This window comes from Triplophysa dalaica, chromosome 9, assembly GCF_015846415.1.
Source record: "Triplophysa dalaica isolate WHDGS20190420 chromosome 9, ASM1584641v1, whole genome shotgun sequence".
In the NCBI taxonomy this organism is placed as follows: Eukaryota; Metazoa; Chordata; class Actinopteri; order Cypriniformes; family Nemacheilidae; genus Triplophysa; species Triplophysa dalaica.
In genome coordinates, this window is record NC_079550.1 from 13,253,932 (window position 1) to 13,280,535 (window position 26,604).

Below are 26,604 nucleotides of genomic sequence, written 5' to 3' on the forward strand. Positions count from 1 at the left end.
ATACAATACAAAATAATATAATATAATATAACACAGCACAACAAAACACAACAATATGATATAACATAACATAACATAACATTACACAACATAACACAACACAACACAACATAACATAACATAACATAACATAACGATATAATATAATATAATATAATATAATATAATATAATATAATATAATATAATATAATATAATATAATATAATATAATATAATATAACATAACATAACATAACATAACATAACATAACATAACATAACATAACATAATATAATATAATATAATACAATACAATACAATACAAAATAATATAATATAATATAACACAGCACAACACAACACAACACAACACAACACAACACAACACAACGATATGATATAACATAACATAACATTACACCACACAACATAACATAACATAACATAACGATATAAAATAATATAATATAATATAATATAATATAATATAATATAATATAATATAATATAATATAATATAATATAATATAATATAATATAATATAATATAATATAATATAATATAATATAATATAATATAATATAATATAATATAATATAATATATTATAATATATACAATACAATACAATAAATTACAGTACAATACAATACAATACAATACAAAATAATATAATATAACATAACACAACACAACACAACGATATAATATGATATGATATGATATGATATGATATGATATGATATAACATAACATAACATAACATAACATAACATAACATAACATAACATAACGATATAATATGATATATGATATTGACAAAATTATTACTACATAACTGCGATGGGTTGGCACTCCATCCAGGGTGTATCCTGCCTTGATGCCCGATGACTCCTGAGATAGGCACAGGCTCCCCGTGACCCGAGGTAGTTCGGATAAGCGGTAGAAAATGGAATGGAATGGAATTACTACATAAACGTGTAAAGATTGACCACAAAACACTTTGTTAAACCACCAAGGTGTTGTGTAATTGTGTAAATATCTTGTTTTAATCAATGTAACAGTTCATGTAACAATTCTTTAAAGAGGATTGTTGTACACGTATTGAATTGATATTTAAGACCGAAGCACAAAGTTCGCTATATTTACATGTGATCATGTTTAACATGATTACAATGTGGCTTTCTTTTGACCTGAATCTGACCTGAGCTTACATCACGACACTGTTCTAAAGGGTTCTAAAACCTGCAGTTCCAAAACGTATCCAGCATGCGTCGCTATTTCATCTCACTGGAACAATAAGAGACATGAGGCCAACCTACCGCCTTTATCATTATATTTACAACACTGCTTGCCTGCTCACGTTCAGCTGCGCCCATCTAGAGGACCGACCGAACAGAAACGATACCGTTCTCTGCCAAAAACTGGATATCTCACAGCGGTAAGTATAACAGGCTTTGACGTACATGTATGTTTGGTTTAAGTCCGCAAACAGGGAAACATCCAGTTATTTTCAGGTGGTAAATTCATATGTCAGGGATGTGAGCATGGAATCAACAGCAGTCTGCTGCTGGAATATATAGGCGAAGAAAGGACCCTTATCAGCCACTTACTCATGCTAACTGACCTGCTAACAGTAGCCGGATGATCGTTACGTTTACTGTTTATTAGTTGCCTTGCGAATTAATAGAGTGAATAGAGTTTAACGCTGAAATGCAAATGCATTGGTGTGTGTTTAACATGTCCAGCTAATTTCAAGGCTTAGCGGCTGATCTTGAGCTTTAGCGTTTGGCTTTTTCTGCTGAATATGATTGACGAGTCTCTTCGGTTGACTGATCGGGCAAATTTCTATAAGAGGGTTTCTGGTCTACTGTTTTACCATTTGGACGAATGTGCCATCGCGTATGGCTGGCCTTTAATGCGACAATGTTGCAATGTACAAAGCTGTGTTTTATTACATTGTGAAAGAACAGTGTTATATTGTAACAGTAAATGCGAAAGAGGAGAGCGCTCACTGGCCATTCACCACTTAGTTTCATGTCAGAATGAGACTTACCAAGTGCAGGAATTAAGCAAAAGCTTTTTATATATGCTTATCAGTCAAATGACCAAGATAATTTATTTAGTAGGTTAGATTATAAATTGCTATATTCATGGTGACACTCTTTTGATGATACTGGTGGCTCATATAAATAATTGTAATTACTACGTTGTTTTGTAGTAGCAAAAGGGAAATTAAGTTGACCTTGAGCATAATATTTGTGAATATATATATATATATATATATATAAGCGATTTGTTTTAAATTTATATATATTTTGCAGTATTTTGTAGCAAATTGTCGATAATTTAAAAAAAGCGTTTAGCAATAAAAGTAGGGATAGGGATAGTTCACCTAAAAATAATTTGTTCACCCTCACCCTTTTGAAGAATGTTGAGAACCAAACAGTGGTGGCACCCATTGACTTCTATTGTGGCGACACAAAACCAATGTAAGGGAATGGCTACCAACGCTGTTTGGTCAACAGCATTTTTCAAAATATCTGCGTACGAAGATGGTCATACAGGTTTGAAACAACAACATTTTTGGGTGAACTATCACTATAATTTAAGTGAATCTGCTGTTTTAAATAGTTAAAAGTATAAAATGTTTTATTATGTATTGGGTGATTAAAACTGCATTTAATAAGTAATTATGAAAAGTGTTGTGTAAATAATATGGTCATTTTCAATTATTGAATGAAAGCAAAAGCAATGTCACATATTGTCATGTAAATCCTGTCATGTTATCATCTCATCTCGACAAATATAGTACATATCTGATGAAGAGCGTGTATTTTTGATAAGCAGTGCTTGGAGCTCTGATGTGCCGACTTTTGTTACTACTTGGACAAATATAGTAACCCGATTATGTTATCTTATAGCATGTTTATAAACATACGTATGTATAAATCCAAAATTATAATCTGTGCAGTATCGGAACTATTAAAACTTACTCTTCATTCTTAGTCTTCATCACTGTGTCCACCAATATTTGTGATCATATACGTAGATAGATAAACTGTTATTATAATTATTACAATTATTATCATATTATATTTATTGTCATGGTTTTTTATCAGTTATTTTTTTATCTTCATTAATGAATAAGGGTTTAACCTGATAAGAACTGTAAATAATAGTGAAACTAGTAGGGTAGGTAGGTAGTAAGTAGTGTCATGTTGCACTAAGCCAACATCACGCCTTTTATGGGCATGGAAGAATTACATCTAATGTATAATGAAGAAGAATTTGGCCCCTTGTTATTGGAACTTGTTTGGATGAAGAAATCTCCAGCTGGTGAAAAATAGGAATGTTAGAGGCCCATGGCTTTCACAGCAACTTTCTAATGCCTTAAACCCTGTTTAACATGCCTTTAGTCTCATGAAGACACATCGTCTTCATTAGACTACAGCAAGAGTTTGTCTAAGGGGTTAATAGCGGAGTCAATTTTGCTTTAGTGATGAAGGTTAAATGTTACCGTGTGACATTATGGTTCAAAGAAAAATAGTGGGGTGTTTATTTGTTGTGTTTAGGTCAGTTTTAAGTTTCAGCATTATAAATAAACTACTTCTTTATCCAAAAAATAATTTTAAGTTATTCCAGATGTTCAGTTGGAGTTTAATTTAGCCTTTTTGACATGAGAAGACATTTTTGAGATGCAGTTATTGATATAATATGTGTCTCTCCCCAGGGAGCCACACTTAATCCTTTCTGGATTTACTGAAACTACTGTTTCTGCATGGAAAAATCCCTCACTTGTGAAAATATTGGTGCTTCTCTAGTGGAACGTAGACAACTTTTTGGGACATCATGTTCAACTTGATCAAAAAAGACAAGGAGAAGGATGGAGTTAGGAAGGATAAGAAAGAAAAGAGAGACCGGAGGGAAAGAATGTCCCCAGCCGAGCTCAGAAGCCTCGATGAGATGAGCATGAGACGAGGCTTCTTCAACCTCAACCGGAGCTCAAAGCGCGACTCCAAGAACAAGCTGGAGATCTCCAACCCGATCCCTATTAAAGTTGCCAGCAGCACTGAGCTCAATCTAACCGACATTGAGTCTGATGGCCTCAGTAACCGCAGCAGCGTGGTCCTGGATGCAGATCAGCTCAGCGCGGCCAGCTCCAGCGATGATCTGAAGGGTGATTATGGCCAGGACGGCCACCGGGGTTCCGTTAAGGAGAAAGCGGCTAGATTTGGCGCCCTTGCCATGCAAAACTCACAAATGGGTTCTATTATGAAGCGTTTCTCATTTTCTCAAAGGAATAAAGATGAGAGTCAGTCCGAGGGCTCCACACCCTCTGGCCAGAATTCGGCCGCCCCATCTCCACAAGTGGAGTCCAAGGTCTTTGACCCTCAACGTAAGCAAAGCCATCAACAGCAGCAGCCGCCTCCACCACCTCCTGCAGTGAAGAAGGTGCAAATTCCTGAGATTGTGGATAAGTCGTTCCCTGCGGATCTTCGTCTGCCTGCTGTTGTGCCCCCGCAGACGCCTGAGGTTCGAGAGCTGGTGCTCCAGAGACGGAACACAGGAGACTTTGGGTTCTCCCTGCGGCGCACCACCATGTTGGACCGCGGGACGGACGGAGGGGTGTATCGACGAGTGGTTCACTTCGCAGAGCCTGGTGCTGGCACTAAAGATCTTGCCCTTGGCCTGGTGCCTGGAGATAGGCTGGTGGAGATCAATTGTCGCAATGTGGAGAACAAAAACAGGGATGAGATCGTTGAGATGATTCGGCAATCAGGTGACACTGTTCAACTAAAAGTTCAGCCAATCCTGGAACTAAGCGAGCTGAGCCAATGTTGGCTGAGGAATACTGAAGGGCTGCGGCGGGAAGCTTTTGACGTAAGTCCACGCTCTCTCTCTATTTTCCCTCCTTCATGATCACAGTCTTTCCAGACAACTCTCATAAGCTTGCCCAGCTCTTGCACATGTGGAGCCAACTGGCTCTTCTTGAGAGTACAAGCACATCATTTAAAATGAACATGTAGTGGTGGAACAGGAAGCAGATCTCCTTCCAGGTTGAACATCTGTCACAATGTCTCTAACCGAATCTTTTCTTTCTCCAGTTTTCCATAAGCGATGATGTGAATGACAGGCTATGAAATTATGTGTTTGTTTTCTTCACAGTTTTTTGTGCAATGATTGGACACTGTGTTATGCTTAAGTCAAATCATAATTTTCTCATGAACCTTTCTATTGCAACACCACAACAGGTTTTTTTCTTTCCAACTTTAAATTATAGTACATACAATTTATATGTTGAAGAAGATCTGGGTCCTGTCGCAACAGATCCCTTTAGTGATAAATGTCTAAGGATTTCTTTAACCGTGGGATTATTTTGCTGCTAGCTGGTGTTGTTTAAAGGTGTCATGAACTTACTTTTTTATTGTTTTATAATGTTGTATGAGGTCTACTTATGACGTTCGCGTGGTTTTTACATTCAAAAACATCAATAAGTAATAGGCTATTTTCTACCCGGGGTTTAAGGCCGGCTCGACAAACGCCCTGTTTTAATGGGTGTGCCGCATTGAAGACTTGGAAGTAAACGCCCACTGCTTTGATTGAATTCCAGTTTACGTTGTAAACTTAGTTTGAGCTTTCTGTCAATTTGGTTAGAGATGTAACGTTAGGTTACACATTCGCCCTATTCGCACAGGATTAGTATTATCTGGTGACCTCATGTGATTTATTATTGACATCCCCACATCTGTATTTCATGTGGTGCGTTCCCACGGGATAAATGAAGCCATTGATTTTACTCAAATTTACTGACTTATTTACCGCATGTGATGGCAAGGCTTTGCGTATAGTTTGTAAAGGCTATAGTTGTATAATGTTTAATGATATCCGTACTTGTCAGTATTTGAGATCGCGAACCGGAAAGAAGACCACCGCGATCGCGGGTCTCAAATGTAACAAGAGTTTCTATGATAAATAAAACAGGAGACTCCCGGTAATTTATGGATATGACCCAGCACCTGAAATAATACCAAAACACCCTCCATTATTTGCAAACTGTGGATAAAACCTTGAAAATTATTTTTGACTCTTCCAAATTACAGACATGTCTGATTCGCACAGGATAAAGATCACAGCCAACCTCTGCAATTATTACAAATGACTAGAGGTCCCCAGGTAATGCTAATCCTGTGCGAATAGGGCTCAGGGCATATCAATCGATCTCTAACAAAGCAATAGTGACGCATATTACAAAAATGTTGGACTCGCATAAGATTGCTGCGCCATTCCTATTGCATCCAATGTTGACGGCACAGCACAGCTTTTTAATTTTCTCTCCACAAATCCAGCGTCGACCTGTGCCTTATTCACAAAGGAATCTGCGGTAATGTTTTACCCACGTGAGCTGGAACGTCTTTAAAAATAAACTTCAACCACGCATTACTAATGTCGGAATCCAAAGGAAGGTTATGCAGAGACTGTAGAATATTTTGCGATCTTTAACAGCATGTTTAATGCTTGCTCGCTCTATCTGGTTTTGCGCAACTTCAGTACTGTCATTCTTGAAACATTGGACGGGGCCAGAGAAGTAGTCGTTGATATTCTTCTGTGGAGGCAGTGTTCAACATATGGTGCATTTCAGGACCTGCCGTTCGCTGGGCCTGATGTCAATAACAGTTGTAATTTCAGTAACAAGGGCTTTTTCATTTCTGACACTTACATAATGTTTGCTTTAATAAGATTAAAATTAATGTCTTAATTAATCGCTCCTTTAAAATCTTCAATGGCTTATGTTGAAAGAGAAAGAAAAAATCTTGTGCAGCTTTGTGATCTGTAGGCAGAGCGTTGTAGCGTTTTCGTGACAGGAGGAAACCATTGAAGGTTATCTTACATGTTATGCACTGCTTCCTTGTTGGATAACAGATAAGAGTGGCACTTCATGTGAATTAGTGTGTGTGATTTAGTTTATGATGGGCAGAAGGGTGTGTCTGTATTAGCCAGCACGTGTGCCATGAAGCTACTGTAACAAATCTGGCATGCTCAAGTTGGACACGTTGATGCACACAAAGCGTCTTCTAGTGAAATTTGTTGGAGGCATTGGTAATGACATTCATCAGATTACATGCCTTTAGTAATGTTGTTTACACGAGGGACAGTACATTGAATTAACATCATCTTTTGTTGAGTAACAGTTATTTTGAAGCTGAATGATGAACCGGCTGTGAATGCTAACTGGTTGAAACAAGAAAGAACGCAGGAGTTGCTTTGACTTAGTGAATCAGAACATATCTGAATCCAATTACGTTTGTGTTGTTTTATAATCGTTCACTTGAGTTTCCTGTTTGCTGACAAATGCGTATTGTAATTGTCCCTTTGCAACTATTAGAAGATGTTTTCATTAGTCTAAATCACAGTATCCCAGCTAGGGCTTCGAAAAGCTTGTGGGGTTCATAGATCTGCAAAAAAAGTTACCTTAATTAAATTGAAATGTATAATATATAATGAAAAGTAATGTTTTAAAGTAATATGACGTGATTGGTTTGTTTTAATTGGTTGATAATAATATTTGTAGAGAGGGATCAGTTGTATGAAGAAAATTGTAATCATTGAAGCTCCAAAAAGCACATCCATCCATCATTAAAGTAAATCCATAAGACTCCAGTGGGTAAATATGAGCATATACTTTAATGATGGGTGTATGCATGTTTTTGAGCTTTATCATTTTGGACCCCTTATAAGAGGACACATTTTAATATTAAAGGGGTCATATGACACGGCTTAAAGAAATATTAACGTTTGTCTTAGATTTAATGCAATGTGTGTATACACAATTTAAGGTAAAAACTGCTGTATTTCCTCATACCGTGCATGTTTGTATCTCCACTTTGCTCTGCCCTCTGAAACGTGTGGATTACAAAGCTCATTGCTCTGAAAAGCGAGGTGTGCTATGATTGGCCAGTTAAGCGGTGCGTAGTGGTTGCTCGAATACTGCAAGCGTGTGACGGAAATTTAATGCCTCTTACCATATTTTGAACATCAGGTAAATTTGGGACTTGATGTGCAATGGGTTTAGTCAACTCATACAACGAATTGACGTAGATTTGTGGGGTTGTGGCTTACACAAGGTGTTTCGGGCAGGTCTGGGTGAGCATTCGCTTTTAGATAGAATTCATCTTTTATTCCAACACTTTCATTTTTGCAATTTTATGTGTCTAATACATGCATGGGCAACTTATAACACACCAAGAACACAGAAAAACACGTAGTCCCCTTTGAATTAATTGTTTGTGTTCAGCTGAAGAAATAAAGCCATATTTCATATTTGGGGGAACTAATCTTTCAAAATTGCTTGGGGTACTTCAAGAAATAATGTAGGTCATGGTGGATCAGCTGAGAAAAAAGATAAAGATGTGAATTCCTCGACCAAATGATGATCCTGTGCTTTAATTACATGACTCATTTTAAGGACTAAAGAGAGTTTTTAGTTTCACACTTCTTTGTGAGCTACATGTTGAAACAGTGTCTGGTTTCTTTGTAGTCAGTCATGGCCTAGAGGAGCTGAAGCGCAGCTGCGCTCCTTCAGGCACCCGTGGACCTCCAGGTGCCCGACAGCAGTAAGACAGAGCCCTCACTCCATTGTCTCATCTTTCTCATCATCATTACACGCACATAACCGTAAATGAGATGTACAGCCTACAGTGATGAAAGCTGCAGCATCACAGGTTTAGCATTTGTGTCCATGATAAATCTCAATTCCGACTCTAATGTCAGGCTAATTCTATTATACTGCTGTTACGGGCTTTGTAAAAATATAACTGACAGCTCTGCCTGTTTATGTTTGTGAAACAAATGGTTTTCCCCTCCTTAATAGTTTTGATAATCAATGATGGGGTAGATTTGGCCACCTGGGTCATTGGACCATCTTAAATTAAGCTTCTGCAACGAATGCAAGGTTTGTTTATATCTATTCTATCCATTGAGTGGCTTTGTACGCAAAACTGAAACGGGGAGCGTTCATTAACAAACAGTTCACCATCTGCTGCGCCCGCAGATTGGTCATTGGCAAACCCCCCCATCTCATACCAGAATGACTCTCTTGTTCTATTTTGGGTTTTACCAACAAACAACAGGGACTCGCTTTGCCGCATAGCTGTAAGTCAGCCTCCCTTTGTACTGATTAGGATTCATTACATGGCCTCAGAGCTCTGGGAGTTTGTGTAATCTCGCCCCGTCTTTCTCTTTGACAGTGATAACAATCTCCTCTGTTTTTGGCACGCTGAAGGCATTGTCTCTAGAACATCTAATACCGCGTGTCCTCTCCAAGGGTCTTCATTTTGGATCTCTTTTGTTGTTTGTTATTTTAAAATAGGGATGTCATGAGCAGAGCTGGGTAATTATAGCAAAAAATAGTTTAATAATGAGTTGCTAAATTTGAAATGAACATCAAAATAACTTGAACAGATAATATGGAACAGGACATAACACAAACAGGAAGGAAATAGCTAGACCTTTGGTCTGCCGTGGACTGTCTCGCAGGTAGTTGTTGTTTTGTAGCACGCGTCTGTGGATGACTCTTCACTCTTGTTTGGTCCTGTGACGTCTGGAGTGCCGCACTGATTTGTGGGCCTGGTGGATCAGTGGGAGACATTCTCAGGTCTATTGTCTCAGAAAACAAACGACAACAGTTTAATCATCAGTTCAAATAAAGACCAGCCATTAAACGATCATGTCCCAGTGCAAGTAAAGGGCAAACAGAGAATTCTGGGCTGTCCCAGCCAACTGACATACATTATAAAGACAGCCGCAGCTGGACACTGCTGCTTCACTGAGAAAACTATCTTTTCTATTGACCTTTTACTTTCTACTTTTACTGGGTGTGTGCATATTGGTGTGTTTGTGTCATAGGTTTTGAGGCTCTTTGGATCTTCAAATAGACTGAGGTACAAAACGTGGTTCATTACACGAAGAGGATTTATATTTTTGTGAAGAAAATGGTGGTTGCCATTATAGTTGCATTTTGGTTGTTAGGAGGTTATGTATGATTGCTAGGGAGTTGTTAGGTGGTTGCCAAAACATCTTTACCGAAAATATTTGTATTTCCGCTCATGGTCCTTTGCCGCCTTGTGTTACGCTCTCTGTCATCCCACAAATTTTCTTCACTTTACTTAAAATAAAGCTGTAAAAGGCCAAAAAAATAATAGTATAATAGCATAATAATAAAATAAATAATTATTTATAATATATCAGATAAGTGAAAATAAATGTAAAAAAATAGATCAAAAGTTAAAAAGAAAGAAAGTGTAACCGTAACAGGGCAACGTGGATTTCACTACATACTACACTCACACAACATTAGATTAATATTATTTCTAAAAATTCTTCGTTTGATTTGATGACTTGTTATATACACAGCCACTATTTTGATTCTTGGAAATCCTTCTGACTGTAATAATTGAGTTTGGAACTCTTCCTTTTCGATGGAGTTGCCTTAGGAATGTTACACTCTTCTTGTTGTTCTACAAACTTACAAGAGAACACAGGGAACATACAGGATATTCCCCATTCTTCTAGGCACTGAGCAACACAGTCAGGATGTCCTGAGATGGGCGTGAGGAAGCCAGAATAGTAACCGTGCAAACCCTGCTGAAACAAACAGGTAAATGCAGTCTATTTTCAGTGCTCAGTCTGCTGTCTGTCTAGTCCACTTGTCTCTGTTAAGACCAAACCACAAACCCTCCCAGCACAAGCATATCTTTCAAGATCAGGTTAGGTAGCAGAACATTCCAAATAAAACAACAAACAGCTATTAAGCCATAAACATGTTCAGTGGTGCCGGATAAGGCTGGTTTTTAGTAAAGCTAATCTCAGCATCATTAGGGTTTTGGCTGGCCGTTGATGCATCGCTATGGGTGGCAGTTCATTTTGCCTGACTGACCTCCTGCAAGGTTGTACTCCCTGACACTGTTTGCGAGGGGGTTCCTACAGCTGTGCACCAGATGCCCCAGTCCTATACACACACACTCGCATCTCAATGCAGACAGGCGATGCAGACATTTTTACAGCCAGTCTCGATGCCCCATCCTGCTGTTTTACAGCACTGTGAAAGCATGACTTAGCAGTTAACCAACCTCACCATTATGATCGCACTGTGAAGGTTGCCTCCAGAACCACAAATAGTTTGCTTAACATACGAAATACGTTGGTGAAATATGTCAAATGAGATGAAAACTGGCACCTATTTCCACATAGACACTTGTTGAAATGCGTTTTAAGCATTTTGCATCACACCTTTAGTTGTTGGTGTTGCTGTTTCTTAGGGTTTCAAAAAAATCATCTAAACTGAGTAAAACCCTGCTTATTATGAGAGCTGTGGTTTTCTTTCCTCAATAGACAGGGTCACATTTGCTCATTCGCTGCCGCAGTTCTGGCCCATTGGACCCCTGGGATCTTCTGCAGCATACTGCTGTACTTCCCTTCTTCTCTGCTTAAAGTTTAAGCTGTAGTGAAACAGCTAAATTGTGGCTTTCCACCATTCTTATCACTAAAAAAAAGGCTTCTTCGTACAATAAGCTTATTATAGATATTTTAGATTAGGTGAGTGCGAGTTTTATTTTGGAGGTTTACAATTGAAAGCAATGGGAGCCAGTGTCGTTTGGTTACCAATGTTCATAAATATATCTTCCTTTGTGTCCTGCTGAAGAAAGAAAGTCAAACAGGTTTAAGATGACTTGAGGGTGAGTAACTGAGGAAAGAATTTACGTTTTTTTGTGAACTATAGCTTTTACTGTAGAATTTAAATGGACAGATCTAGGTAGGGTGATGATGTGTCATGGCAATCTGCTGCATCCCATCCAATCCGACCAGTATAGGTTTTTATGACCCGATTTGCATAATTCAGTGAATGTGATTCTTTGTAAAGTCCCGCTGATATCGGCCTGGTCTTTACTTAGCAGTTCAAGCCAAACTGTGTGCTGTCAATTTAAAGTTGCATAATACAAACACATTCTTTGGAGTTTTTGCTATGGAGATCTGCAGTTCTATTCATCACAATTACTACATGCTATAAATCGACTCTTTGACAGGCGGATGATTTGGATTTAAAGTGTTTACTTGAAATGTGCCATCTGTGATCAATTCCTTCCATCATTTGCTAACAATCCATTTTAACTCTGGATGTCATTTGAAGAAATTGTTCTTCAGCTCAAACTCTCACTCGTTGACCCTGTTCTCTGTTTTTTCTTTCTCTCTCTATTTCGCCGCCTGTGGGTTCTGGTACTTCTGCTGCCTTGGCATCGCTTCTGAACAGTCTGGGAGCAATTTTACCAAGCTAGGTTTTCATATGCAAGTGTATGTAAAATAACAACCACAGAAATTCAAGAGGCTGGAAATCGTCAGCTTTATACTGGCGTATGACCATGATGATAGTTACCACCTCATGGATTTGATGACTACACCTTTTTTGTTGTGTGAAATTGGTTTGTCTTTGCAGACATCATCGTTCTGTAGTGTATTTATATTGCTTAGAGAGGACAATGCCACGTGGAAGCACACATGCCCTGTTTTCTGTTGTTTAAATGGACCTGCTGTAGGGGGAAAAATCAATCGCTATCATTATTAGTTCCCATGTGGGATGCTGAAGATACAGTCAATCGTATGCAAAAAAGATCAATGTGAAGCCATGCATTACCGTGATTTCTAACACTGTTAAAGGGGTGTTTGGCACAAAGTGAACCAAGTGCTGTTTTGCTTGATGCTGCCAATAGACCAATTTTCAATAAGTTATATATTTTTTATTTTTTATAATAATAATCACAATAAAAAACTAGTATGTTCTGTCATTTTAGTTTTCTGTAGTCTAGTTATGTTACCCATCCATTTAGATATTATGAAGAGAAATAAAACGTTCCTATTTTCATTCACTTCATGGCTCTTCCTCAGATTGTACAGGCTCTTCCTCAGGCTCTGTAGTTGTTACTCTTGGCCTTTCTTTTATTATTTTACTCCGTAAGACCATGAGCTCTGTTCAGGAAGCAAACCTGATTTTATTGGCTCTCATTTTATCTCAAACCTTTTAACATTTCTGATTTCTGAACCTAAACAATACAGCAAGATTAAATGTCCCTATATCCCCCCCCTTAGAACCCTGTCTTCGAATACAGCATTTTTAAAGTCTTTTTTGTTAAACACATTTGATTTTTTTTGTACAGTTATAGAAAGAGGTTATACAGTTTTCCTTATTATTTAACGTTTGGGTACTTTTATGTTTTTACATGTGTAACTCATATTCTGTAACGCATGTGCTACAACAAATTCAAGTATCTATTTATAAGAGACCAAGATATTTGAATTTGTTTTACAGTCCTCTGGGTTCACACATTACGACAGTCTGGGAACATATACAGGCAAATACAGTGGTTATTTTTTCCTCTTGAGTATGAAAGCCCAAGTTGAAAATCTCTTGTATAACAAATAATTTCTAAGCATTTGTAGGACGTCTGGTTTGTTTTTTATCTGTTTATTTGGGCAGCTGATGTTTCACACCCCTGTGTCCTTCTCAGTGCTGTAGATCCTGTAGTCATTTCACAGCTGACCTTTAGGGCATAGCGCAGTGTGTTATAATGCAGGGTGTGCCAGGCGAGAGTGTTATATGAGGGAAGCAATTGAGCGTGCTCAGGAAACCCTTTTGCCAGTGCAGGAACTGGCAAAAGAGCAAATTTATATGATCTGTGCCTGCTACGTTACCAAAGATAAGCTTATAAGTGCTTAACATCTGTGAATAAGCTGAGGTATTGTTGCCTTGACATTGATTTACAGTACCCTTTTCACCATCTTTTAAAATGAATTTTCTTAAGAGCAGTGATGTCTTAAAGCTCTTTTTCAATAAATAAGCTCAGCTCTGAGGGTGAAGAGCTACAATTTCAGTTTAAACGTGCTTGAAACAGACTGCAGGGAACATGATAAGGATAGACAGACGGTACCTTAGTTTTAGTTTCTTTATAAGAAGAAAGTACTGATCAGACATTAAAATTAAAAGTTAATGTCATTCGTTGAGAGCTATTAATAAACCTTTAGTCCAGGGGGTCATACATAACACAATGATTTGCTTTCACTGCTTGGTTCTTTGACCGGCTAGGAAGCATTTCCTGCCTAAACTTACAGTCTTGGTATTTTCGGAATTTGCTTTGGAACGAACATGACATTTCCCGACTGGGTCTCTGGAGGAAGGGGAGCAAAGGTGGGGTCTAAATTGAAAGCGATGGCAGCCTCAGTGCACTTTATGGGAACATTCACAGCTGGAGATGTGAAATAGAGTTTTAACGTCAACGGATTATATATATATTTTTTCCTGATAACATTTGTCCAACATTGATTCGCTAGAGCCCTACTGATGCAGAAGCGTCAATTCATTCAGTTACAATATGTGGGCTGACATTTTAAACCAAATATAGATAGTTATAAATCACATTTGGAACATTCAACAAGTTAAATTTGGAAGAATTTACGCTAATGCTGGATTTCTCCAATTGGCTTTCTCTACTAATGTCACTTCCATGAAAGCTATTTTGGGAATCACTTTTCTTGTCTATTGTAAGTGAAATTTTCCTGTCCGCACCACCTGGTTTTTCACTCACCAAAGTCACAATTAGGCAAGTCTCCAGAGGAAGAGGATGGAGCAGACAAGACAAGCAACATTGGGTCTTGGCTCATAAGAGTTGCGATACTTCCTGTCAGGATGGACCTTTCATCAATGTGATGAGAAAGTGGTCTCTTGGTCTGCTGCAGTAAAACCCTCCCATGCTGTCATCCCTGTGAAAACAGAATTGTTGCGGAAAAAAGGCAACATTATCCATTTGAAGTTTTTTAATTATTATTTTAATATTTGTGACTTGTTAGAAAATACTGCAAAACAACAGGACAAGTCAGTAAATAGCAAAAAAACTAGTAATTCTATGATAGTAACTGCATAATGTATTTATGCGGCAGTACATGCTGGGAGCTTGCAAACTTTTTTTTGATATGAAATTGTTCAGACAGCTATCATTTTTTATGTACATTCAAAGTCAATTTTCTTTGGGTCTGTGACTCAAAACTCCGTGTGCGCTGGATGGATGAAATATGTTGCTTTTTTTGTCTCAATAGAACACTTTCACTCCCGCCTCAACCTTAGGTTTGGTCTGCCTGTTCGTCATGCTCAAGTTAAAAGCCACAGAGAGCTCTATTGAAAGCCCACTTTATACACATTAACATTTTGCATGTGCTGCACGGTAAAGGCCACTCAACCCAGGGCCTTGCTAAAACCGCTCTGATTGGCTATGACCCCGGCCCAGAGAAAGGCCTCTCTGTATGGCTCGACAAGCAGAATTCCCCTCTTTTTCTTTTCCCTTCACATCCCACAGCCTCTCACATATCAGCTGGGCTGTTTTTACTGCAGACTGGATTTAGCCGTGGCTGCCGGATCATACCGTTCCTGTTATTCAAAGCGACGAGAGGTTTCTCTCAGCAATATACATCTCCATAGCACGGGGATTTATCAAGCAGCACGCCATACACACGTTTTCATTCGGCCACGAATGAATCATTAATAACAGAATGTGCATTTAGCAATCTTATATACAGTAGAAATCAAACCTTATGCAGTCTCGACATAGTTTGTTATGAAATGCCCCACATATTGGTAATTGATGCTCCGTATAAATTGTAATTTATAACCCCCTGGTAATAGAAAGCGATTCGAGGAGCTCATAAGGAATGGAATGCTCATTGCTCCAGGCCTTTTCTGTTTCATGCAGTTCAGCGTGGTTGCGGTCTGGGCAGAAATACCAGTGATTCCTGATGGCTCATGGGCTATTGTTTCTCCCTGGATGTACTTCCAGGATCCGTACGCCCCGGCCACGTTGGTTAAAATGAAACGTGCTGCACGTCACTGATGTCCTGTGCTGACTCCGGTCTTATGGGTGCTGCCTGCTGCGTCATTACCATTCCGCCTGTCACGGGGCTGGGGAGACTGAAAAGCTCTTTTATCAGAACATCTACCCGATGGAGGGGGTTATGTGAGTTCTGGCCTATCTCCCACTCCCTTCACTACCAGTCTACCCCAGTAACGGTATGTTTTTAAAATAACTCGGTTTGTAAACAAGACCCCCACACAGAGAGATAAGCTGCTGTTAAGATGTATAATGCAGAAATGAGCTTTATTTGGATTGTCGGCCAGATGTTCCACCAACCGTGAGAGTGATTGTGAGTTTGCAAATATCCGTTTCAGGTTCACATTAAACGAATATTATCGTTTGATTTAGATGTAATGAATGTGTATACACGTTTGAGGTTCAATAACGCTGTATTTTCCACAAACCGTGCATGTTTGTATCTCCTCTTTGCCCCGCCTCTCTGAAACGCGCCGATTTTTTACAAAACTCATCTCTCTGAAAAGCGAGATGTGCTATAATTGGCCAGTTAACCAGTGCGTAGTGATTGGTCGAATAATGCAAGCATGTAAAGGAAATGTAATGCCTCTTACCATATTTGGAACATCAGGTTCCAAAGCAATTGTACTGACAGGTACGCCCACCTTACTTGCGTATACATTTGGGCCGTCTTAGGCAAGTTGTACAATGAACTAACATGGTTTTGTGGGTGTGTGGTTACACAAGGCGTTTCAGGCAGGTTTGGGTAAGCATTCGGTTTTAGATAGAATGCATCATTTGTTCCAACACTTTAATTTTTTCAATTTTAAGTGTGTTATACATGGATGGGCAACTTTTAACATACTGATCAACCCTTCTGTTAAGTGCTAAATAGTGATGACTAAGTGTATATTATGATTGTACAGGCCTAACACACCCACTGAACCTCGAGACCTGCTCATGCCTGACCACCTTCGTGACAAGAAGCTGTGCTTGTTTTAACTCTGTTTAACTGTGTTGGAGCGCATCTGAATGAATGTCTGTAGGCTGTGTGAGAGGAAGTGTTACTGCTGAGTTATTGTGTAGTGGTGGGATTTGAACTATAGGCTATTGTGAATAGTCTGAGTTGAAGGACTTTGTTTGACACAAGAAGAAGTGTCATGGAATAAAGAAAACCTTTTGACCTATCCGGATTCAGTATCAGGAACTGTTTGTGTTTTGACAAACAATTTTGAACCATAAAGTTCTCCCCCCCCCGACAATGACTTCTTTGCACAAACTTACACTTTAACCTGTCAACAGCTCAGCTGTCCACTGTTTACCATTCAAGTGGTTGATGATTGAAGTGCATTTGTTGGACTGTCGGAATGCATAAGCAATCCCATAATTCCCAGTGCTCACCTTCCCTTTTGAATAAAGTGAAAATGCCTGCTCACCTCTGCTCCCTCTGGGCCGGCCATACTGTTACAGAATGCAAACTGTATTCCTGGCCTGTTATATTACAGTGTACTTCCACTGTTCTCCATGTGAGTGTCTCTGTTCTTCTTGTGAGTGTCAGGTCCTGGGTTGCCCTTCGCCATGTGATATCTAAATGAAGTTGTGCTGTTTCCTTTGACACTCCATCTGAGGCTTATTTCGGGTGTGGCAGGGGCTCGTGGGCTGGTTGAAGTGGGATAGACAGTGCAGTCTTAGGCTTACTCTGCAGCTGTGGATGTAGCTCACTGTCTAACACTCTGCCTCCGTCTTGTACAAATGTCAATTATTTAAAGGGACCTGCTACAGGCAAACTGAATAATGAAAGAGCTGGTCAGGACAGACATGCTGCCCTAAAAAGAATGGTGGGACATTAAAGGTCCAGTATGTAGTTTTTTTGGAGTATCTTTTGACAGAAATGCATTATAATATGCATAACTATGTCATCAGAGGTGTATAGAGACCTTAGATAATGAAGCATTATGTTTTTATTACCTAAGATTGAGCTATTTCTATGTACATACCCCGCGTGTCAACTTACATGGAATTCGCCGGATTGTTTCTACAGTATCCCTAAATGGACAAACTGCTCTACAGAGTGTGATTCGTAAATACCTTATCTCCTAAGGCAAAGAAGCAAGAACGAGACAACATAGTAGTTCTGTGCAGCCACCTTAGTGCTTGAAAGAACGGGGTGGATTGAGCCATTAGTTGCAGTTCGCAACCTCACCACTAGATGCTGCTAAAATCTCAACATTGCTCATTTAAAGGGTTAGTTCACTCAAAAAACATTTGCTATTCCATTAACATTCAGAAATGGGCCAGAAACTCTTATTGGAAAGAAAAATCCTGTTTCATATTATGTGGAATAAAAAATGTTATTTAAGTTTTTCCATTTCTTGCTCCTCTATGTCAGGCCCAGAAGCTGAGAGTAGATGTGTTTATGTGACTAATGCAAGTATGAAATTGAGCATGCTGTGACCGGCTCTGTTCAACACAGCGAAGGCAGGAAGTTCCATCATTCTGGCAGAGATGCTTGTCGATTTAGGATTGAGAAAGCCGCAGGTGTTCTTCCTGATTGCCATTTTAACGTAACTTGAAAAGTTCACAAAGCAGGAGTCTTAATTGCACCTGGAGGTCACCTGCGGGCAACTTCAAATGGAGGATAATAAATCATGGAGTTTCAATCTCTTACTCATGAAAAGAAAATAAAGTTCTACGGTTTTGTTAGGCTTACGCTGAGGGTTCAAGGACTGAGCTGGTATTTGATGTTTACTCTGTAACTGGATGTTGCTGTGATGACAGCGGTTGCCAGGGTAGATCAGGTCAATCAATTAATGCCTGATGCTGTATTTAACAGGCTCACATCACTCAGATTTAACTTTCACATCCGAGAATCTTAAAATCATGTTTCTTTTGTGATTCTGTTAGAATTTCACATCCAAGTGCTTAAGTGATCAAGTGCTGCAATAAAATGTGTGAAGATAGCCTCTGACTAAAGGCTTGTGTGATGGCTTTCAACTCTCTGGCCTGACCAGAGAGTCCACAGTAGTGCGTCACGTGCTTATGGTGCAATTCTGTGCCAGCATCTCTGTGCAGGGCAGATTCTGGCATAAAATCACCAATCCTGAATGCCATATGGTGGCTTTTTAATTCACTTTTCATGTCTTTTCATTTTGCTTTATTTCATGCTGTCGATGACCAAATTTTCACCACAGAACACACATTCTGGCTAGACTTGTCTTGTCCTTCAATAAAACCTAAATTTAAGTAGGTTTTACAGAGCATCTAAACTTTTCTTCATCTCTGACGAAGAATCACCGCATTAACGTTTGTAACAAACGAGGCGGGTGGAGAGCCGTGAGGGAACAACTCAAGGCTGGTGACGTGAGTGATAATCAGTGTCAGCTGCGTGTTCCACCGGTCTCGCATCTGTCACGGAGGAGATCAGAAGCATAAAAGGACGAGCGACAGGAGTGTATGACGAGAGAGGACCAGGCCTGGATTTAGTTTTGTTATGTTTGTGTGGCATTTTACTTTCATTTTGTGGTTTGTTTATTTTATTAAAAGTTGTTAAATGTTCGCTGGTTCCTTTCTCCTTCCATCCTTACATTTACATTTTGTCATCTACTAGACGCTTTTATCAAAAGGGACTTACAAGTTGGGTAAATAATGGAAGCAATTGAGTCAAACATTAGGACAACAAAAGGCATAAGAGCAATAAAAACATGTCTCACAAAGCCTACTACAGTGTACAGAGCCAAGTTTAGTTTATCTAAGCATGCTTTTTTAGATATTGTAGAAAAGATAAAGAAATCAGAAATGATGAGTCAGGTGCAGACGGAAGAGATGTGTTTTCAGCTGATTCTTAAAGATGGCGGCAGAATCTGCTGATCTTGTAGCAGCAGGCAGATCATTCCACAAATGAAATCTGGATCAGGAATGGATCATTCCTTACTTGGAACTGTGTTACAACGTTTCGGCATTTTTCCTTTAGATTTTTATGTTGACACCTGACAGAGGACGTTTCTCATGTGAGTCTCATAGCAAGAACAGCCAATGTCAGTGCTACCGCAAAGCCTTGTGTGAATGTCTGCCGATGGAGCCGGAAATTCAAATAATTATTTTACATAAGATATAACTATTTTTGACTGCATTATCTTGGCATTGTAAGCACATTATTTTTTTAAAACATACAAAATATTTTAATATAAAATGATTACTGGAAAATTTTATGCAGCTTTATTGAAACCGATGTCTGTGTTTTGTTGACAATGGGTGCGCACGTGCTTTGGTTCAGCCTACCCCCCCCCCCCCAATGCTGTATGTTTTCGGAACAATCGTATAGCTGTTTCTATCTTTTATAAATATGATCAAACTAAATACTCAATACTCAAGATTAATATGAGATTGGCAGAAACCCTGTGTGTTAAACCCGCTTTAATCTCAATGCATGTCAGCACCCGCGCCCTTCATGTGAACTCTGGCACCCCCTAAGGGGGTTGCGGACTCGAGGTTGGGAACCACTGGTTTAAAGCACATAGCTACTGGGGTCGGCGTGGTGACGAAATGCAATTATGATGGTAATTGTTGCTTTGTTCAGTGTTAATGTGATGCTGTGGGTGTGTACAAATATGCTTTAAAAGGTCCATGCGGTTCAGCACAAATGAAGTTTGATCCCGTCTAAGGGAGAGGGAACTTGTTGCGTGTGTTTTTGTGTGTTGTCGTGACTCATTTCCTCTATAGCTTCCAGAACAGGATATGCAAACATTCAACTGGCAATGATGGATAGGATCTTGTAATCAGAACTTAGTATAGCTATTGGTCTTAAAACAGAGAAACATTAAAAAGCTAATTCACACTTATCCATTTGTAGGGATATTCTGTATTGCAAATGATGGTATTGTGTTGCAAATTAAAAAAAGACTAGTAGACTATAATTTAATATAACTACAATTTAGAAATGTATTTCATATAACTTTGATTTGCGAATTTAGCTTAATCATAGCTAGAAATTAATTTTTTCAATTCTAATAATATTATCAACACAAAAATTTGAATGAAAAAATAAAGGAAAAAAAGCTTTGCTCTGATAAAATCGTAGTTTTTAGATTTAGCAGGAATGACTCGTTTTTGTGTTGACGTGACTGCCGGATAGACTTCTAATATAGAGTTCTGTAATGTCTCACTCTATCACTGTAACCACAGCTATGTACAACAGAGCTGTCCCAGAATGCAGTGGGGTTCCAGCACAGGGCACTGGGCTGATCCTGCGGTTGAGCTTCAGAGCGGAACTGACCCTGGCCACAAAAAAGCAGAATTGTCATCTTAGTGAGTACCGGTGCCAGTTCAGAGCGTGGCATTTAAAGTCCTGCCAAAATGGTTCAAATACTCTTAATTCATCTGTGGGTACATTTAGAGCAAAAACTGCTCATCAAACTATGACAACAGTGGCTTTTCAAGTGAATATGCTCTTTCAACATCGATATGTATAAACATGGTAATACAATTATTCTTTGTTATTCAAACATGGAAAGAGTTACTCCGTTCAGCTAGGAAAGAATCTTTTCAATGAGAACGTTTTCCTGAGAGCTCTGGAGCTGGAATTCACATGTTTTAGCATGCTTCATAGAGAACTGCGCGCTTATGTAACACCACAAGTTCAATAACTTTCCGGCCTATGGGCTGTCAGTGTAATACAGCGTTTGGTAGTTGAGTGAACCTGGTTAAGGCAGAACCCACCCATGCTCTATGTACGTTTTTATTGGCCCTTGATGAACTAACAGCTATAAGTTTAATTTCTGACCTTTGACCCAACATAAGGGCGAAAGGGCAGCCAAATACCTTGAAGTTGTGTAAACGCTTCCGTATTTCCCCAGCATTCCACGCAGATTAACACAGTGAGACAGAATTAGCCTTGCGCTACACATGCTGATTTTGATAGTTATTAAGAGGCCAAATACAGACCCAGACTTTTCTATAGCTGTAACCAAGCAAATTTCGTGACCAAGTTCTAAACCTCCATCGTATAGCAGCTCAATAACATACTTCAGTTAATTAGTTAAAGAGTATTTTGGGTAGATTCTGGCCCATGCCAGTTCTTCTCTCCAGCTCTAATGCCTGCTGTTACTCTATATCAACACGGATCTGCTTTTCATCACCTAATCCACACTTGCACACAATGCACAGGAAGCTAGTCTGGCACTCGTCATAGAGCCGTCTGAGATTCATAGACACACAACACTGAGTTAGTCATCTTTTAGTCAAATTGGCTTTTTCATACACCCTATGCCAACAGAGGCCACCTTGACCATGTTGACAAATGCCAGTATGATATCAGTGTTGATGTTGGTGCGTATTTGGTATCCAGGATTTTGAGTCGGATCCTCTTGCAGCGCTCTGTCTGTAACAGTGACCCAGATGTGGCAGTCGGTGCCCTTGAGCTCTGGCAGCACGTTTACAGTCGTACAGTTTGCTCATACATTACTCACACAGGCTTATTCAGATTTAAACGGAGAATTTTGCTCATTGTTGTGTGTAGGGAGTGTCAGCTGGAATCTGAGGATGAGGAGGTTTAAGCTGTTAAGTAGTTGTTCCTATGCTCCTGTGTACTGTCATTTACTGTACATTTAGGTCAAGCAGATTGACCAATCAGAATCATGTAATGTTTAGTTTTATTGTGGCTGTTTTGCTTTTTTAGGTAGAGTAGAGAGAAGAGCGGCAAGGATGAAAAGATGTTGAAAGGTTAGGTTAGGGCTGTGGCATACTTCTTTTTTTACTTCTACACGAGCGGACGCGTACAGCCAAACAACATACTGCCTTGCAAAATGTACTGTTTTCGACTCACAAGATTTGCAATACCTCTCCGGGCCTACGGGTGTCAAGTTTTCTTCTACTACCTTGAATCGATGCTCCAGGACACGGTTCCCAACTGGTGGTTAAACTAATAACTGCAAGAAATGCATACTTTATATGCAAGGTAACAATTTTTTGCCGATGTGCATTCTATTCTGATGACAAAATATGCATCACGCACACTGTACCCTGTCCCTCGCGTTCACGTAAAAAGGAAATTATACTTCAGCCTTAAGGGTTAGAGCTAAACCGCAGCTCTAAAGGCATTGTTCGCCCCAAAAATATAAAATGTCAATAATTACCTCCTCTTTTAAAACCTGTAGATTTTTTTCTGTGAATCACAAAAGAAGATATTCGGACAAATGTTTGTGTCAATGCATCTGAAGTCAACGTGGCTAGTGTTGTTTGTACACCAGCGTTCTTCAAAATATCGTCTTTTGTGTTCTGCATAAAAAACAAGCAAGCAAGAAAGGTTTGGCATCACATGAGAGTGAATAAATGATTGAACAATTTTCCATTTTAGGTTGAGGTTAATGTATAATAAAGCTGATGTAGTTATACAATAAAGAGCACTTTGCCTTCATTTAGTCGATATAGTACATACCAGTTATGGTGGATTAGACACAGTTTCGTATTTTGGAGCCCTTTTCTTTACAGTTTCTTTCAATGACAATGAGAGACGAATTCTTTACATAATATATGGTTTCTACCTGTGTTTTTTAAAACATCACACAAGTATATTATCAGAAGGATTAGACTTTCACATTGTGTTTTTATCAAATGCTTTAAACATGGTGTTTTATAAAAGAGTGTATTATTGAATGTAGATCTATGCCTTGTTTTTGCCAACTGCATTGTCTCTCTCTCACCTGAGGTCAGGTGTCAGGTTGCGGTGGCTGTGACGGGAAAAGAGAACTTGTATGTGTGTTTTTGTGTGTCATTAGTTTCCTAGTCATGAAGTCACCTCCTGCAGGAGATGTTTGGTAATAAGAAAGTCCAACAGTAATGATGGTGGTGGTTTTGTGTGGTTCTGTGGGGGCATCATGTGTTCTGATAGGGATGGCACACGATGGTAGATTTGTTTTATCTACTTTATACCAGAATATTTATTATTTTTCAAGAAAAGTTATTGTTTGTTCTGAGGAGTGACACCATGTTTGGTAAAGAACACTTCACATTTTCAACAAAATGAGGGGTAGGTTTATTCATAATTCATATGATTCAATTCATACGTTTAAAATTCATATGAATCAAATTTTGTCAACATTGTTTACGTTCCGTCAGGTTGTTTCCATAAGTCACTCAGCGGCGGCGTTATGTTTGGTAAGAGAGATGGTAACCATCCACCCGTGTGGGACATGCAATGGATCATAATGTTTTGTTGGTCCACTAGATAATTTACAGTTGTCTACTTATTGGGATAGTTTACCCAAAAATGAAATTCAATTTGTTTTCAAGTCAGCTTTATTGTCAATTCTTCACATGCACCAGACATGCAAAGAATCGAGAGGACGTTTTCTCTTTATTTGTATAAAAGTAAAGTATAAGGTAAAGTTTACAAAAGAAGATATTTTGAAGAATATGCAAAACTAAATAGTTATTATGGGGCACTTTTGACAACCATAGTATTTTTCCCTAGTGCCCCAGAACTGTTTGTATACAAACATTCTTCTAAATATCTCTTTTTGTATTCAGTGCAACAACAGAATTCGTAGCGTTTTGAAACCGCTAAGGGGTGAGTAAATGATTACAGAATTTTCATTTTTGGGTGAACTACCCCTTTAAGTATTAGGTAGTGGATTGACAGTATTTATTATTTAGCATCAAACTGTTTGCTTAAAGTCTGTATTTAGTTGATAAAACTCGAATTGAATTGTTATTGCAGTGACATGGAAAATGCAGGTTTCATTCAAATTCCTTGATTTTGAACTCCGAGACAATTGTTATGTAATGTCTCATTGGGGTCAGGTAAACCTGAAATCAAGCTAGTTACAAACGGCCTCTTTTAAAATGACCCACAGACAGTTTACTTTTATAAATATTTTATTATTATCTCATCCCTTATCATATCAGTCCAGCTATATTTACAATAATTCTCATGTTTGAAAATCTCTGTTCAAGTTGTTCTCCTAGAGGAGGTCCTTTCTTCTCATGCTATATTTTAATTTTTAAATAAATTCATGTTCCCTTCAGTTTTAAATATGGTGTACTGGGTTACCACGCAGGACTTCTGTTGATCTGGGTTTAGTGAGTTATTTATGGCTATAAGCAGGTCTTGCATGGCTCAGGTTGATGTCAGCGTTTCAGACCATGTCTCTGTGCGTTCACACCCACCACACTGATAATCACATCATTTCTCTCAATCGACAACCACTGTTAAGATCTGCTTCTGTGAACTTGTGTCGTCTTATTTTGTGGGGAGTTTTTGTTGCTCTGTGTGGGATTGTTTATATGGTTTGTGATTAAATCATTTATCTCAGTTTGTGGAGACAGGATGATGATTTGCACGTATGATATAGAGGATTTGTCTGGGTGTGGTGGAGTTTGTTGGGTACAGCTGTGTCTATGAGGTTACTAGTGCCAGTGTAATTGCTCTGGATGTTGTACAAGATTACACAGTAGAATTGTTTCGCACGACGCCCAGAACTCACTCTTGGTTCTTAAAGGGATAGTTCACCCAAAAATTAACAGTTTAGCCTGATGTCATTCATGTATGGGTATGTGGAACACAAAAGAAGATATTTTGAGAAATGTCTCGGCGGTTTTGTGGCCATACAATGAAAGTCAGTGGGGTACAGTTTTGATGGTGACCAATATTATAAAGTTTTTCTTTTATGTTCAGTAGAAATAAGTCATACAGATTTGTAATGACACGAGGCTGAGTAAATAATGAAACAGAAATGGATGCTTGTTTAAAGGCGCAGTTTTGGAATTACAGCGGTACAAAGTACAAAAAGATGTCGTTCTCATGTTGACATAGGGAAGAGATCATGCGGGCATTAGAAAGACTGTAGAAAGAGCGATGTCTTGTCCGCGATCCGTTTCACCAATATACTGCAGTGGAGAGGGAGAGAAAACGTGCGTTGTAGAGTTGTTTGTCCGTTTAGGGCTACTGTACACAACAAGGTGGTGAATTCAATATATGTAGGGCCGCTCTGTATGTAGATATAAACAGCATATTCTAAGGTATTGGAAACATAACGGTTCATTACAAAAGGTCTTTATACACCTCTGAAGAAATAGTTGTGTATATTATATTGCATTTCTGTCAATAGATACTGCTAAAAACCCGGTATTGTTCCTTTAAATGTAGAATACTGTGTATTTCCCATAAAGGTATTCAATTATACATTTATATAACTATTTAGAGCAGAGGGATGCAGAATGCATCTATAGCCTTTTACGCAATAACGGATTGTCATTTTTGTCCTTTAATGTTTGGATTCCAGAGTTCTGCCTGCATTGTTTGCATTCCAGTGTTTCCACTGTTAGAAGATACAAGCCTGATAAGTGAAACATGCCATTTGACACACTTCCAGCATTCCGATGTAAATCATCAAAATAAATATCTGGTTAAGTTCATGTAGGTGTAAAGATAATATAGGTATAATGATTGAATAATGTATGTGTGTAGATGGATATAAATGAATAAAGATGATAAAGCATCCCTGGTTAGGAGAGACTGCAAAATACAATCAGGGGCAGATCTGTACTGTGATCAGACTAAAGGCTTACGTGTCATTGACCTGCTGTTGCTGACTGTGTGTGTGATGGTGTTGGCATTCTCATTTGTTCCCGACTCTTCTGTGTTGTTAACTCTTGTCATTATCTCCAGCTGACAGCCTCATAGTTCTCATCCCTCACCAATTCAAATGCCATTTCCCTCTTT

The 26,604-nt window shown here is 38.8% G+C and overlaps 1 protein-coding gene across 2 annotated transcripts in view; it reads left to right on the forward strand.

Annotated features, from left to right (window-relative positions):
- The first annotated feature begins 1,324 nt into the window (after nt 1-1,324).
- myo18ab (myosin XVIIIA b) overlaps nt 1,325-26,604 on the forward strand; it is a 91,520-nt gene continuing 66,240 nt past the window's right edge. For both annotated transcript variants that reach the window (XM_056757703.1, XM_056757705.1), the window contains exons 1-2: nt 1,325-1,423; nt 3,716-4,866. In XM_056757703.1, the coding sequence (XP_056613681.1) occupies nt 3,835-4,866 (1,032 nt within the window). In that variant the 5' untranslated portion in view covers nt 1,325-1,423; nt 3,716-3,834. The remainder of the gene's footprint in view (nt 1,424-3,715; nt 4,867-26,604) is intronic.